At 39.6% G+C, this 13,291-nt stretch overlaps 1 protein-coding gene across 1 annotated transcript in view; it reads left to right on the top strand.

Moving 5' to 3' along the window:
- Positions 1 to 2,384: 2,384 nt before the first annotated feature.
- LOC117555331 (collagen alpha-1(V) chain-like) overlaps positions 2,385 to 13,291 on the top strand; it is a 64,546-nt gene continuing 53,639 nt past the window's right edge. Inside the window, 1 exon segment of the mRNA XM_034230193.1 lies at positions 2,385 to 2,773. Within this exon segment, the coding sequence (XP_034086084.1) occupies positions 2,695 to 2,773 (79 nt within the window). The 5' untranslated portion in view covers positions 2,385 to 2,694.

The following is a 13,291-nucleotide window of genomic DNA, read 5'->3' on the forward strand; positions in this document are numbered from 1 at the left end:
GTGTGTGTGTGTGTGTGTGTGTGTCTCTGCATGCAATCTACTTCTGTTACCAAACCAGCACTGTTACCAAACATGAACCTATTGTTATAATTGTACACTTTATTTACAGCATATTTATTTTCAAGCATATGATATAAATGCTTACACCTGTAGAATAATAGAATTGGGATCAATAAAGTACTACACAGTAAAATCCGGAGTGTTAATTTAACACTCTGAGATAAGGACCATATGTTCACTGGCAGTGTTAAAATGGACTCTTTAAGTGTTCATTTAACACTTGAGGGTTAATTTAACACTTAAATCCCTCCCTTTAAGTGTTAATTTAATTTAACACTTAAAGAGTCAATTTTAACACTGCCAGTGAACATATGGTCCTTTTCTCAGAGTGTTAAATTAACACTCCGGATTTTACTGTGTATCTTATCCTATCTCTTATATATCCCAAATGTCTTCAAATACATCCAGTACATTCACAAAAACACAATACAATATGTTTATTGGTATAAGGCTGCAAAGCATTTCGGGTTCATTTAGCTCTCACCTGCACAATATGCAATATATACATTGCTTTTTACACAATGCTCCTGCAAAATGACACCAAATTGCACCAAGAAGTAGTTATTCCTTCATTATCCTAACAACAAAATACACTTTAAAGCCAGCCGTCTTCTTAACGTGCAAGTGTAAGTTATATTTTCCGACTAAAAGTGTGCAAAAAAGGTTTAATGATAACACTATTTCTGACACATTTCTACTTTTAAACTTATTTTTGTTTTGTTTTTGTCTATCCTGACTCACCTGCACATATTTTTAAGTCATATTGTCGCCTACATATTATCTAAGTATCACATGTCTCCTTAGACAATGCACACTAATGAAAATGGGAGCAGAAGCAGGACAGGACAGACTTGAGGCCCATATAGGTATTCATGTGCACGTATGCATGTGTGTGCATGCACTGCGCTCTGATCCCACCTCCCTTCTTTCACCTTATAACTGCTCCCTATAAACTCCTATAAACTTTCTGACACCCCCCCCCAATGAGCTGCTCGTTACTTTGGACTCTTCCACACCACAGATAGAGAATCACAAACCCTTGAAGTAGAAGGCAGGAAGCAACCTTTTACTTTTCTTGTATTATTATTATTATTGTGCCTATAGGAAGAATATGTGTGTGTGAACAGAGTGTGGTGTGGGCAAAGACAGACAGGCACTGGAATTTAGAATCTGCTGCAGCATATTTTTATTAGTTGGGCAGCAACGGTGTCCTGTCCTAGCATGCTGTGTGTGTGTGTGTGTGTGTGTGTGGTGTGTGTGTGTGTGTGTGTGTGTGTGTGTGTGTGTGTGTGTGGGTGTGTGTGTGTGTGTGTGTGTGTGTGTGTGTGTCTGTGTGTGTGTGTGTCTGTGTAGAGAGAGATCATTGCTTATAAAGTGGCACAATCTTGTATTGTTCATATTGGATATTTCATACTTAGTCCTGTTGAGAGAAGCTTTGTAAGCAGGTTTTTATTTAAACATTGAAGCTTGTGTGGCTCAGGGGGGAATAAAGGTATATTTATTAAAGGATCAGTGAGGCGTGTGACACAGTGGGATAGTGCGCTGGTGTTCGGATCGGGGGGGGTCACAGGTTCAAACCCCACTGCAGTCAGCATGTCGTTGTGTCCCTGCATGGGCAAGACACTTCACCCCAAATTGCTCCTGGGGTGATTGTCCACAGTATTGAGTATGTAAGTCGCTTTGGATAAAAGCGTCTAACAAGTAACAAGTAATGTAATGATTAGATCCCACATTTGCAGATTGATCTTGGGCAAGATACCTTCATTTCTCCAACAAGCATGTGCCGGACTCTTAAGTGTATGGAAGATGCTTTGGATAAACGGCATTAGCTTATTAACATGTATTGTAATGTATCACAAATGTCATGAAGCCTATTGAACGTGTGTTTGTCGGAAGCATCATGCTAATGTGTGCACGAGAGATAACTAGAGAGAGACATCATCACTCAGATGATGCAAATAATGCCATGCACAGTCATGTTTTCTGCACAGCTTATTTGTGGAAAGTAACTAAGTACTTTTACTCCAGCTCTTTCGAGAATATTTTACTTAACTTCTACTTCTCAATTGTACTCCATTACAAGTTCGAGGCACCTACTTGTTACTTACTCGTGTTCTTCATGAGTACTTTTAGTTTTGTTACTTACTTACTTATTTTGATGCAAATACTTTTGCACTCAGGGCTTTTCCTTGGAACAGAGTATTTCTACACTGTGGTATTACTATTACTTAAGTTAAGAGTACTTCTCCTCAGTCTACTGGGAGGGAGGGGTCACCCCGGAGGAGAGAGGGGGGAGGGGGGAGGAGAGGAGAGAAAGTGAGGAAAGTTGTCAGCGGGTTGAAGAGGGAAAAACCGTCCGAGATTAAGTGATATCCCCCCCGCTGCTCTCCCTTCTTTATCCGTCCACCCTGAAGAAACACCGTGAATACAGGATAGTATTTGCTGCTAAATATAATTTCCCATCAATGACATCAGCCCTTTTTCGTGCGCGCTCTTAATTAGCAGCCGGTGAGGTGAGCGAGGCAGCAGTTCCTAGACTCTCGCGTGCAGAGCCAACATCTTCTCTTGACTTCAGGTGACGAAAGGGAGCCACGAGGGAATTACTAGCGACGCATCGATAGCTTCAAATGCAAAATGATGGATCGATGGAGTCCAGTGCGAGAGACATGGCTGCTGTTGATGCTCGTCTCCGTGTTTCACACCTCAAGTGCAGGTAGGCTAAACATATTAAGGACGTTTTCAAAAAATAAACTTGCCTACAGTTTTTGGGGACTGACTGGGTTAAAAGGGGATTTGAATACACGCGTAAAGGGACCGCAGGCCGGACTCGAACCAGCAGAGACTGAGCCGATGGGTCGCGAGCTCTCACAATCAATATCAATTGTTATTTTACTCGCAGTCTTCTCTTGATGCAGTTAAACATGGAACACGTAAAGAAAAGTGATGAAAGCAGTAATAACAGCAAAGAGAAAAATACAATACAAGTCACTGGTTTCTTACCACTAAACTGTGTAATAGACTTTTACACTTAACAAAATATATATTACCACCCTTATAACATTTTCAGGTTGTATGAGTAATTCTTACTCTTTCCTCACGTCTTTCTCTGTCTTGTGTGACATCAGTTGTCATCACCTGCCCTCCAGGCCCTGATGAGCTGATCAAAGATTCAATGTCATCCTTAACATCATTTGTAATCCTTTCTAGGAAACACTAAATATCAGCCATTCGCATAATGTGATTTGATTTGATTTGTTGTTTGAATTTGATTGTCAATGATGGATGAGCTCCTCCCTCTCCCCCGCAGAAAAAGTAATTTTCCACCTAACTTCTAGTAAATGGGCTTTTTTGACAGATGCTTTTGTCATGCCAGGTCATGCAGACATGAAGCTTATTGAACTGAATATTTCCGGGCTCTTTGAGCCCTCTGCACATTTGCGAAACAGTCGAAAGGTATCGGTCTATATGTCTAGACTTGTTCTGCCATACCTGCCGCATCAGTGTGCTCTCATACAGCAGCAATGCATGCAGGAGATTTCACCTGTACAGTTGGGTAATGGGGAGCAGACTGAGGCAAATTAAAGTGAGCTGTGCTGAACTCAGGGAGTCTAGCAGACCCCCAAGCTTTACTGGAAACACGAGGAGGACTTTGCTCTTTAGGGGCTTTTAGAGCCTGGTGTCACTGATGGTTATCAGGATGAGTTCAAGTTTGTGTTAATGTATTTGAGAAGGCAGGTTTTAGGGAGGACTTAAGTATTTCATCCTTTAATGCCAGACATTGAGACCATAAAAAGTATACAAAACTTCAAAGTAGTCCCTTACAATGCCACTAACTTAAGCCATATGTACTGTCTGTTGAACCTCATGTGAGCAGTTAAATTAGACCTAATGCATCAGGTCAGTTCAAATTAGTCAATGTATTCTAAATATAGTACAACTTCGAAATATACATTATAGTTTATATTATAATTAAAGTAACCATTTCGAAACATTTAAAGGAGTAGTGTGTATGATTGAGTGACATCTAGTGGTGAGGTTGCATATTGCAAACACTTGTGTGTTCAACAACGTACGTCTGCTGGCATTAAGTAAACAATTACTTTAGCCGAACAAACAAATAAAAAAGCAATCACTACAGAAGAGGATGCTTAAAGTTAATGTAAGAACCAAAAACACACATTCAGTTGCTGCGTATTGCAATAGGTGGCACCAAAGACAACGAAACAGAAATGTTTGGGATTGTTACAAAAACAACAAAACAGTCAAATACTTTCACCTTAATGTCCGTTTGGAAGCCTTTCTGGAGCTGTCAATCAAACTATGCAGGCAGATGGTGTTTATAAATTGTAGATGTTCTTTCATGTAAGTACAGTCAATCCAATTGTTGAGCAACATTGCACAAAGACAGATCGAAAGCATGACCTTTCCAAAGGTAACACAATCTTCTTTCTGGCACTGTTAAGTCCACCTATAGACATGTTGAATCTCATTTTTACTGTGAACCTTTCCACATTTATGCACAAAATTATGTAATGCACCAATTTACCTTGCCAAATCTGGGTAGTGAAAACCCTTGGCAATAAACCAGATTGTGATTCTGAATATATTGATTCTGTTAATCCGTTCTCAAAGCAACAGTGAAAATAACTTCATCAAAAGGTTAATGTTCCAGACTGTTTGTTGGCCGGAGGCAGTGAATTCCTGGAGTATTTCCATCACTGTTGGGTTGTTAGCGAACTAGCGAAGGTTAACACTTGGCAAGAAAGCGTTTTAGTGTATTTCCCAAAGAAGACCATTGAAAAAACGACTTAATACTACTTTAAAAGTAGAGCTTCAAAGTGTTTAAGGCCTCGGAAACAAGTTTATCATTGTGTATTTTAGTAAGGTCCAGATCAGCTTCTTAAGGGACCTTGAGATTAGGTTGTTTAGTCAGTGACACCTAATTTGCTGATTTACCGTCCATAAAATGTACAGTTATCAACCGGCACTCAGCAAAAAGAAAAAAGTCATTAAAAAACATTCTTCATCTGAACTTCATTACATCTGTTGTTTTTCTCACTTAATGTCTAAGTTTTTGCAAGTCAGCATCCATCTGTTTTATTTAGGATTACATCATCGATCCACTGTGAAAGCAAGCAGGTGATTTGACAAAGACTCCACCATGTTGCCTCCACGTGCTGTCGGCGAAGAAACTGAGAGAGAAATCTGAAAAGTATCGATGTTATGTCCCGAAAGCCTTTAAAGAATTAATTTCAATCTGGCTTCGTATCAAAGATTTAAAAAAGTGCCTGCAGGAAACTTAATTATAGTTTATTTGGTAAAGTCTCAATGGTGTATTAAGAACAAAGATTTAAAATAGTGAGAACTAAGTAAAGACAATGTTCTTTTTGCAGTATTACAATCAAACCTCACTCTGTCTGTGAAGGTCATTAGCGAAGTGACTAATGTCTCTGGACCTTCTGGGTCATCAAAGGTCAAACTAGGTTAGGGTGTGAACCCTGTAGCATCTCACACCTGGAGGACGGAGAACTCATCCTTGTAAATACGAAGTTATTAGTAAAGAGAAACACACACACACACGCACGCACGCACGCACGCACGCACGCACGCACGCACACACACACAGGGAGAAACACAAACCCACATACAAACACACAGTATAACATGTAATTCCTTTTTGCTTTTACATTCCTCCTCAACTAATGGACATAGTCTTCAAAACACCCGTCATTTAACTGTCTGCAGTTACAAGTCAATCCATTTTTTTGCTTACTGTCAAATGCTGACACACACCTGGCTGTCAACAGGTAGAGTGTAAATTATGATGACAATTATCTGAGCAATGTGGTCAAGTTACGGTCAATTTGTGTCAAGTGTTGCCTCAGGTGTTTCAGGCTCTTGTGTGTTCAGGTATCTATAAGCCTGTCCTTCGCTATTTATTGCTTTCGAGGTATTCAGTAAAATCATCTGGTGGCAGTGTTATGTGACTAATTCCAAATATGTTTAGTTTTTAAGTCATCCTGCCGCATCCAGAACTATTTGCTTCCAAAAACTCCAGTTGAAAGGTGAATGAACAGATGCCCAGTGCAGAGTAAAAATATCTTTGTGTACAAACATTCGTGTCTTGCATAATGTGTCAATGCGGAAAATGAAGTGAAGTTAGCAGAATATTAACCACTTTGATGGTGAATGGGTTGGCTAGAGTGACACCATAATAATGTATACTTATTCCATTCCTGTTCGAGACTGAATGGCACCTTCTAAGAAGGATGTTTTAATGTATTCATAGTGTACTTTCAGTATATATAGTAATAGTAATTTAACAGTGACAGCAGTCGCGTCACTTTAAATTCGAGTCAGCTAATTTTGTCTTCATGCACCACTGATCAACTTTCATAGAAATGAATGGGAGTCCCGCCTCCAACACTGTATCCAGTTCTTGAGGAGTTAAGAAAGAAAAGCATTGAGACACCTTTTCTTAACAATTTCAAACAATGTATACAGTTCTTATAAAGGCTGCCTCTTAATACTTGACCGTACTTCAAACACATTTCAACCAGAGCCTCAGTTTAGGATCTTAAGCCTTTTTCTGATGGGCTCTCAGCCAGGTAGACACATGTTACTCTGCAGGAAATGCCTGCCACTCCTTTCCAGCTTGTGTTATATATATTTTATTGTTTGGCATCACCAACTAAGCTTTCAATCTGAACCCTAGTATCCTTCCTTAAGAATGAAAATGTTTTAAATGGTGCCCTTCTGGCCAAACCACCCATCGCTGATATTACAGAAGGTTTGATTCAAACAGATGAAGGGAAACTCCTGCTGTGACTTCACTGAATGGGATGTGGCCAGAGGCGAAACAGAAGTGGTTTCTATCACGAGTAATTCACTGTGAAAATCATCTTTTTTATTTTATTTGTTGCAAAGTTAGGTGTCCACTTGGGCCCAGACTGATGTGTTTTGTTGATTACCATGGATTTTGTAAATACATTGAGGTTCTCTCCAAGACAACTTGAACTATATTTGGTAATACCTAAACCTGTAATCATGCTTCATTGGTAATCATGGTCCAAAAATGTTTGATATTTGTAAATATTTTGGATTTTTGAATATCTGACATCACATATGACCTCCACGTGCGCTTAAGTTGTACTTAAGTTGTTTGGTGATAAGTGTTAATCAGCACTAAACCAACATTGTCAGCCACGTTACTCTAAGACAGACAAAGACAAAGGAGTCTTGTAGAAGTGTAGTGGGAGGCGAAGTGGATGTGAATTCAACTTGTGAACTAGGAACATGCTAAACAGTTAAAGTAGGATTTTCAGCTTTTGTTTAAACATTTAGAACTTTTCTCCTATAAGGTCATTCACTCTTTTCTGCCATACTTCTCTTCATTATAATTTCACTGCTTGTCTCACCTCTGTTCACTGCCAGCAAATATTTTTACCCGAAGGGCATAATGTGTAGAGAGGTCTTTGTGTTTACATACAGGTGCCATGACAAACATATAGCATTTGCACAGCATATGCACATTTTACACAAATCCAATGAATGCACATCTCACAGGAATGTAACTGTGGTCCTTGAGGTGGTGCTGTTCAAGTGTGTAGTCCTCGCTCCCTTTAAGACAAAGATTAGTGAAACAAAGTGGTTATAGTTTGTGAAGTTTAGTTGGAATTGGTCCTTTTGCTATTTCCATGCCGTCACATAGCGACGGCTAATACAAAGCCGTCTCAAGTTCCTTTTGAATCCTTTCCAAGATGTGTTGAAATAACTACAAGAGGGCAGAAAAGGAATGGTGATTCGGATAAGAGTATTAAGATAACACTAAGACATGAAAACCTCATAAAAAAATCCAAATTTGGATTTAACTCAATGTAAATTATGGATTTATTAATAGTTTTTTACTCTATTATTACATAATAAGTGTGTAAAATGTGAGAGTCTGCCAGCTGTCTCATGTTTGACAGGTTTCACTGTAGCAGAAAGGGATTGTCTTCCCGTCAGATTATTAAACAACAGAATGAGTTTGGTGCTCAAAGAAATGTTTTGTACAGCGATTCATGAAAGTGTTTTTTGTAAATGACAGTTTTTGAAGAGTTGTTCAACTTAGGTTTTACGGACAGTTACAGCAGTGTTTGTCACTTCACAGATTTGAGCTCTAAACGTGTGTGAACATTGGTTCAATTGAATGCTTCGTCATTATTGTTTCTATGGCGACAATGATTTTGTATTACTGTGCAGATTTAAGTTAGGGAAATCCTCTTTAACATGAACGTAATGTCGGAGCATCTTTATAATAGACCCTCTTTGAAGTCTTTACAACATTCAGCATCAATTCTCTGGACTGGAAAATGCTGATCTGCAACATTAGTGGGCCCACTAATGTTGTCCAGACTTAAACACCAGAACAACTTCTTCAAGTACAATTTCAAAGTACTTTACTTGGTTTATGACCAAATACCAGCCAAACTAAGGCTCCCATCAGCCTCAGCTCTGCTTTGAGTTGAAGAGAGAGTAAACTGAGATGGTGAACAAAGTAAACTAACCATGTCTGATCTCATCTGAACATCAGAATGTATGTAAACATGTTAGCATGCTGACATTTAGCTCCACTCACCACTGTGCACCCATACAGAGCTACTAGCATAGCTCAGTCTTGTTTCAAATCGAGTCAGTGTTTATTTAAATAGCTCCAAATCATTATAGAAGTTATCTTATGACTATGTTTCATACAGAGCATGTGTAGACCATGCCCATACTAATAATAGAACAATGACTATAAAAATGACTCAACATTCTTGCCAGTAATTAGAGCCCTTTACCATCGTCCCCTACCATAATTGAAGTCAGGTTTGTCCTAGTTTACAGCAAATACAGTTGACTCTGATGTGAAGTCTTTGTTCAGCCTTTCTCAGTTCAATCATAAAGCCATCGCAGTTTGTTTAAAGCAAAAACAAGATGCAGAAGTGAGAATAGAGTGTTTAGAGCCACGTTTAACACAGTTTGTATACAAATATGGGATTGAACTGACTTAAAGGTCACCTATTATGCAAAATCCACTTGTTCATGTCTCTTCTACATCAATATGTGTCTCTCTATGTCACATCAACATGTGTCCCCTCTGTGGAAAGAGACTCTGAACGTTTCAGGAAGAAAGATTCTCTCACTTTTTGTCCTGATCCATTTCTATAAAAACCTGTCTGAAAATGAGCTGATCATTGTGGCCACTTTATGAGTCATAACGTTTTTTTGTCTTGTGTAACCATTAGCCAATCACCAACCAAGGTAACCCCCCCCCACTTTATCACCTGAATCTCCTCCTAGAGCACCATTGTGTTCTTTTTAACCAAATGTCTCTCAGAGGGGCGTGGGGAGGGGCTCTTATTTTCATCTAAAGTAACAGACAGAGAATCAGCACTTTGGAAACAGGGCTGAAACAGAGGGGATTATGGGATGCTGCCATGATCTGTTTGGTGTTTGGAGCCAAACACTTCAGAGACATGTTCTGTATATATCTGACACCTATAATATATTGATGAAAACAGTATATAGGGGACCTTTAAAGATGAACAAAAGCTGTTAAATCACAGGGTTGTACAGAGGAAGTCATTTATTTAACTGAATGTCTTCGTTATGTGAGTTGGCTGGGTTTGTAGTTGATCATTTAGTTATTGTTTCCTTGTTTCTATAAACACTCTGGCGTTTGGTTCAGACACAAACATACCATCACTTGTAATGCTCATTGGTCGTCATGGTGATTGTTAGATATTCTTTACCGAATTGCCAGACTTTATTTTGTAGTATTTTATCATTAGCCTTTGCAGGATACGATTCTCTGTCTTCTGCCTAATGCCAACTCACTGTCAGTTGAAGCCTTTTGCACAGAAAACCATTGCTGCATGTAATAAACTCGACTTGAACTCTATATTAATCATTATATTTGATAAAGTAAAGCGGATTTGATTCATGCTTGGCTTTCAACTTATAGTTATGTTCAACCTGTCAGGCAGTACACACATTGTTCAGAAAAGCTTCATAGTTAAACTACCGATGAGACATAGACGAGTAGAGATATTGAGAGCTTTATTTAAAAGAAAATATTGCCAGAAGAATTTGAACGCCTTAAATGTAATTTGTATCACTCTCGCAGGTCTGTTTGCTATCAATTTCCCTCATGTCTCTAAATATGGGCTCACTCTTTGTTCTGCAGGAATCAAAGTCACTCACTGTATGACGCAACATCCAAAAGCAATAGAGCACAAGGCCACGAAAAGCAACGTGTAACTGACTGTGAGGAGGCCTGTGTCTGACAAATATTGATGCAGTGTTTGATCTGTGTGTGACAGGAAGTGCTGTTGGAATGAATGTGTGTGAAATCATTTGGATGGAGAGGAGAGAAGATTAGAAACGAGAGGCTGCTGCTTGCGATGATGTGTGATTTCAACATGCCTCAGATTCCTAGAAGGAGATAAGGAGCACATGTGTGTCTGTAAGCTAGCATATTATTCTGTCGCGCTGTCACTGATTCTAAGGATAGGTTTAAAGTGTGTTTTATTGTAATACACAGACTGGTGTGTGAGTGTGTGTCAGGCAGCAGAAGAGACTATCCAGTGAGTTTCTTTGATCAGAGCCATCTGAACTATGAGGAAAGAAAACATATGGTTCCCCCGGCAGATGCTTCACTCTGCACTCTTTCTACTTCTCTCTTTCACTCTGGTTTTCATCTCCCTGTTTCTTTTTAAAAAAAAATCTTTCTCCTGGTTTAGTCTCAGAGGAGAGCGGTGTCAGATGTTTGAGAGGGACGTTTGAGTTAGCTGGAGAAAGAGTAAAAGAGGTGAAGGACTGTAATGACAGTCTCCTGAGGCAAACCCTCTGTGGGGGATCTGAACCACGGTGTGTGTGTGTGTGTGTGTGGAAGTTCTTGTTTCTGCAAATGGCGTGTTATTGCATTCTTCTTTGTTACTAAGTTAATGACGTACTAAATACAAACACACACATAACTACACATACACCAGAAAATACTTACTCATTCTTCATTCTTACACGTAAACACACATACACACACATCTGGTTTCCAGAAAATGCATAGTCCAATATGGGGCCTGTTAAGTTGTCTCTCTGTGTGTGTGTGTGTGTGTGTGTGTGTGTGTGTGTGTGTGTGTGTGTGTGTGTGTGTGTGTGTGTGTGTGTGTGTGTGTGTGTGTGTGGTGTGTGTGTGTGTGTGTGTGTGTGTGTGTGTGTGTGGTGTGTGTGTGTGTGTGTGTGTGTGGTGTGTGTGTGTGTGTGTGGTGTGTGGTGTGGTGTGTGGTGTGGTGTGTGTGTGTGTGTGTGTGTGTGTGTGTGTGTGTGTGTGTGTGTGTGTGTGTGTGTGTGTGTGTGTGTGTGTGTGTGTGTGTGTGTGTGTGTGTGTGTGTGTGTGTGTGTGTGTGTGTGTGTGTGTGTGTGTGTGTGTTGTTTGTGTCTGTGCGTCTGCTTCTCTGCTCCACCCGTATGTTTAATCCCTTTCACCTTCAGTGCTTCCCTTCTTTAGTCAGCCAGTAACACATCTGTTTGGTTTAAATCTTGCATCGTCCATTCATACATTAAAACACTGGAATTCAGTGTTTCTGCTATCAGTTACATCCCTTACATTGGAATGAACCTAATACGTTCAACAAAGTGCAGTGTTGGGCAAGTTACTTTCCAAAATGTAATACAGTACTTATTACTGTCTTTTTTAAGTAATAAGTTACATTACAATATTACTGTCTCTGAATGTAATGAGTTACACTACTTTTATATACTTTTGAGTTACTTTACCAAAATAACCGCAAAAGAATGGCTAGATATTTTAAATGCTAAAATGTAGTTTAGTGCAGCTCATTATACATCCAGTGAAGGGCAATGTGTATAGCATAACAACTGTGTAGGCCATTAAGGCTTCTAACAACTTGTAATACACGGCTTAGTTGAATACTCGATTCTGATTGTAAATTCTTAACATGTGACTCGTTGTTAATACAGACCGCTGTCAAGGACTGTCTATAATGAAGGTTGCTAAGGAGGATCAAGAAAGAGAAAGGAAAAGAGGTTAAAAGACGGAGCGCTGGACGTCAGATAAATCACCAGAAGAAGGCAGACAGGAAGTAAACAATAACAGGAACACGGAATGGGCTCTGTAGTTTGTTTAGTATGGCCGTGTAATAAGCGGGATAATGTGCAGCGAGGCGTCATTATGGGAAAAGAACACCCGACAGGCGGATCAGGGAACCCGACGTGAAGCCGAGGGAACTTGATCAGCCTGAAGGGTAAACACCAGGCTTACTAATCTACTACATTTTTCTCTGGTGTCGGAATGTCTCGCGATGTAAGTGAATTCTTAAAATAAAACACCATTTAATTTCGGGTTGTAAGGGGTATTATATTACCCACATTTCATTAGTAATGCGTTATATTACTTCGTTACAGCAAAAAGTAATACATTACTGTAACCCCGTTACTTTTGTAACGCGTTACACCCAACACTGACAAAGTGTGCAGTACAGGTTTTAGATTTGATGCACTGGTTTCTAATGTGAAATCCAGCACCCTGTTTACACTTTGTTTTTAAAGTGCCTCTTGGGCAAAAACATCACACGTTTACAGTCCTTAACACAGCGCTAATGCTTCCCCGACAAACACAGAGCAGGAAATAGGTCATCAGGCTCTCATTGGTCTCCTTTCATTCCTCAATTTCTCAACTCCAGACAGTTCTCAGATCCGGTAATTGTGGCTTTGTCCTCAACGTCTCTGTTGTTTAGATTCCTTCTTGTAATTTAGCGGAAGACAAGGCACAGAGAAATTGCTGCCCACCAATGGACGAGAAAAGTGAGATCAGATGGTCACTCGAGGCAGCTGTGAATACACCTGTGAATGGCAGGCGTGAACTGACATACTTAGAGCTGTCTAGATGTTATCGGATCACACGAGACAAATTTAAGGCAGGTATAACCAGGGCTTAAGATGAAGGAACTGTATCAGGATTCGTCCAAGGAAAGTCTGAAAAACCCCCTTTTTAGAGTGCAGTCAACAAATATTGGTAAGGATACATTTGTTTTTGTTGCTTCTCTGCTTTAGCACACTGGATATAAAATGAAAATATTATTAAAGATCAACGTTTAGTTTTGCCTTTAATTGGAGAATGTTGATTTGAACGCCATGAAAGGTGTTTGTAACCCTTCACATACATCCCATCATAAGGGGTAAAAGG

Source organism: Gymnodraco acuticeps, unplaced genomic scaffold, assembly GCF_902827175.1.
Source record: "Gymnodraco acuticeps unplaced genomic scaffold, fGymAcu1.1, whole genome shotgun sequence".
NCBI lineage: Eukaryota > Metazoa > Chordata > Actinopteri > Perciformes > Bathydraconidae > Gymnodraco > Gymnodraco acuticeps.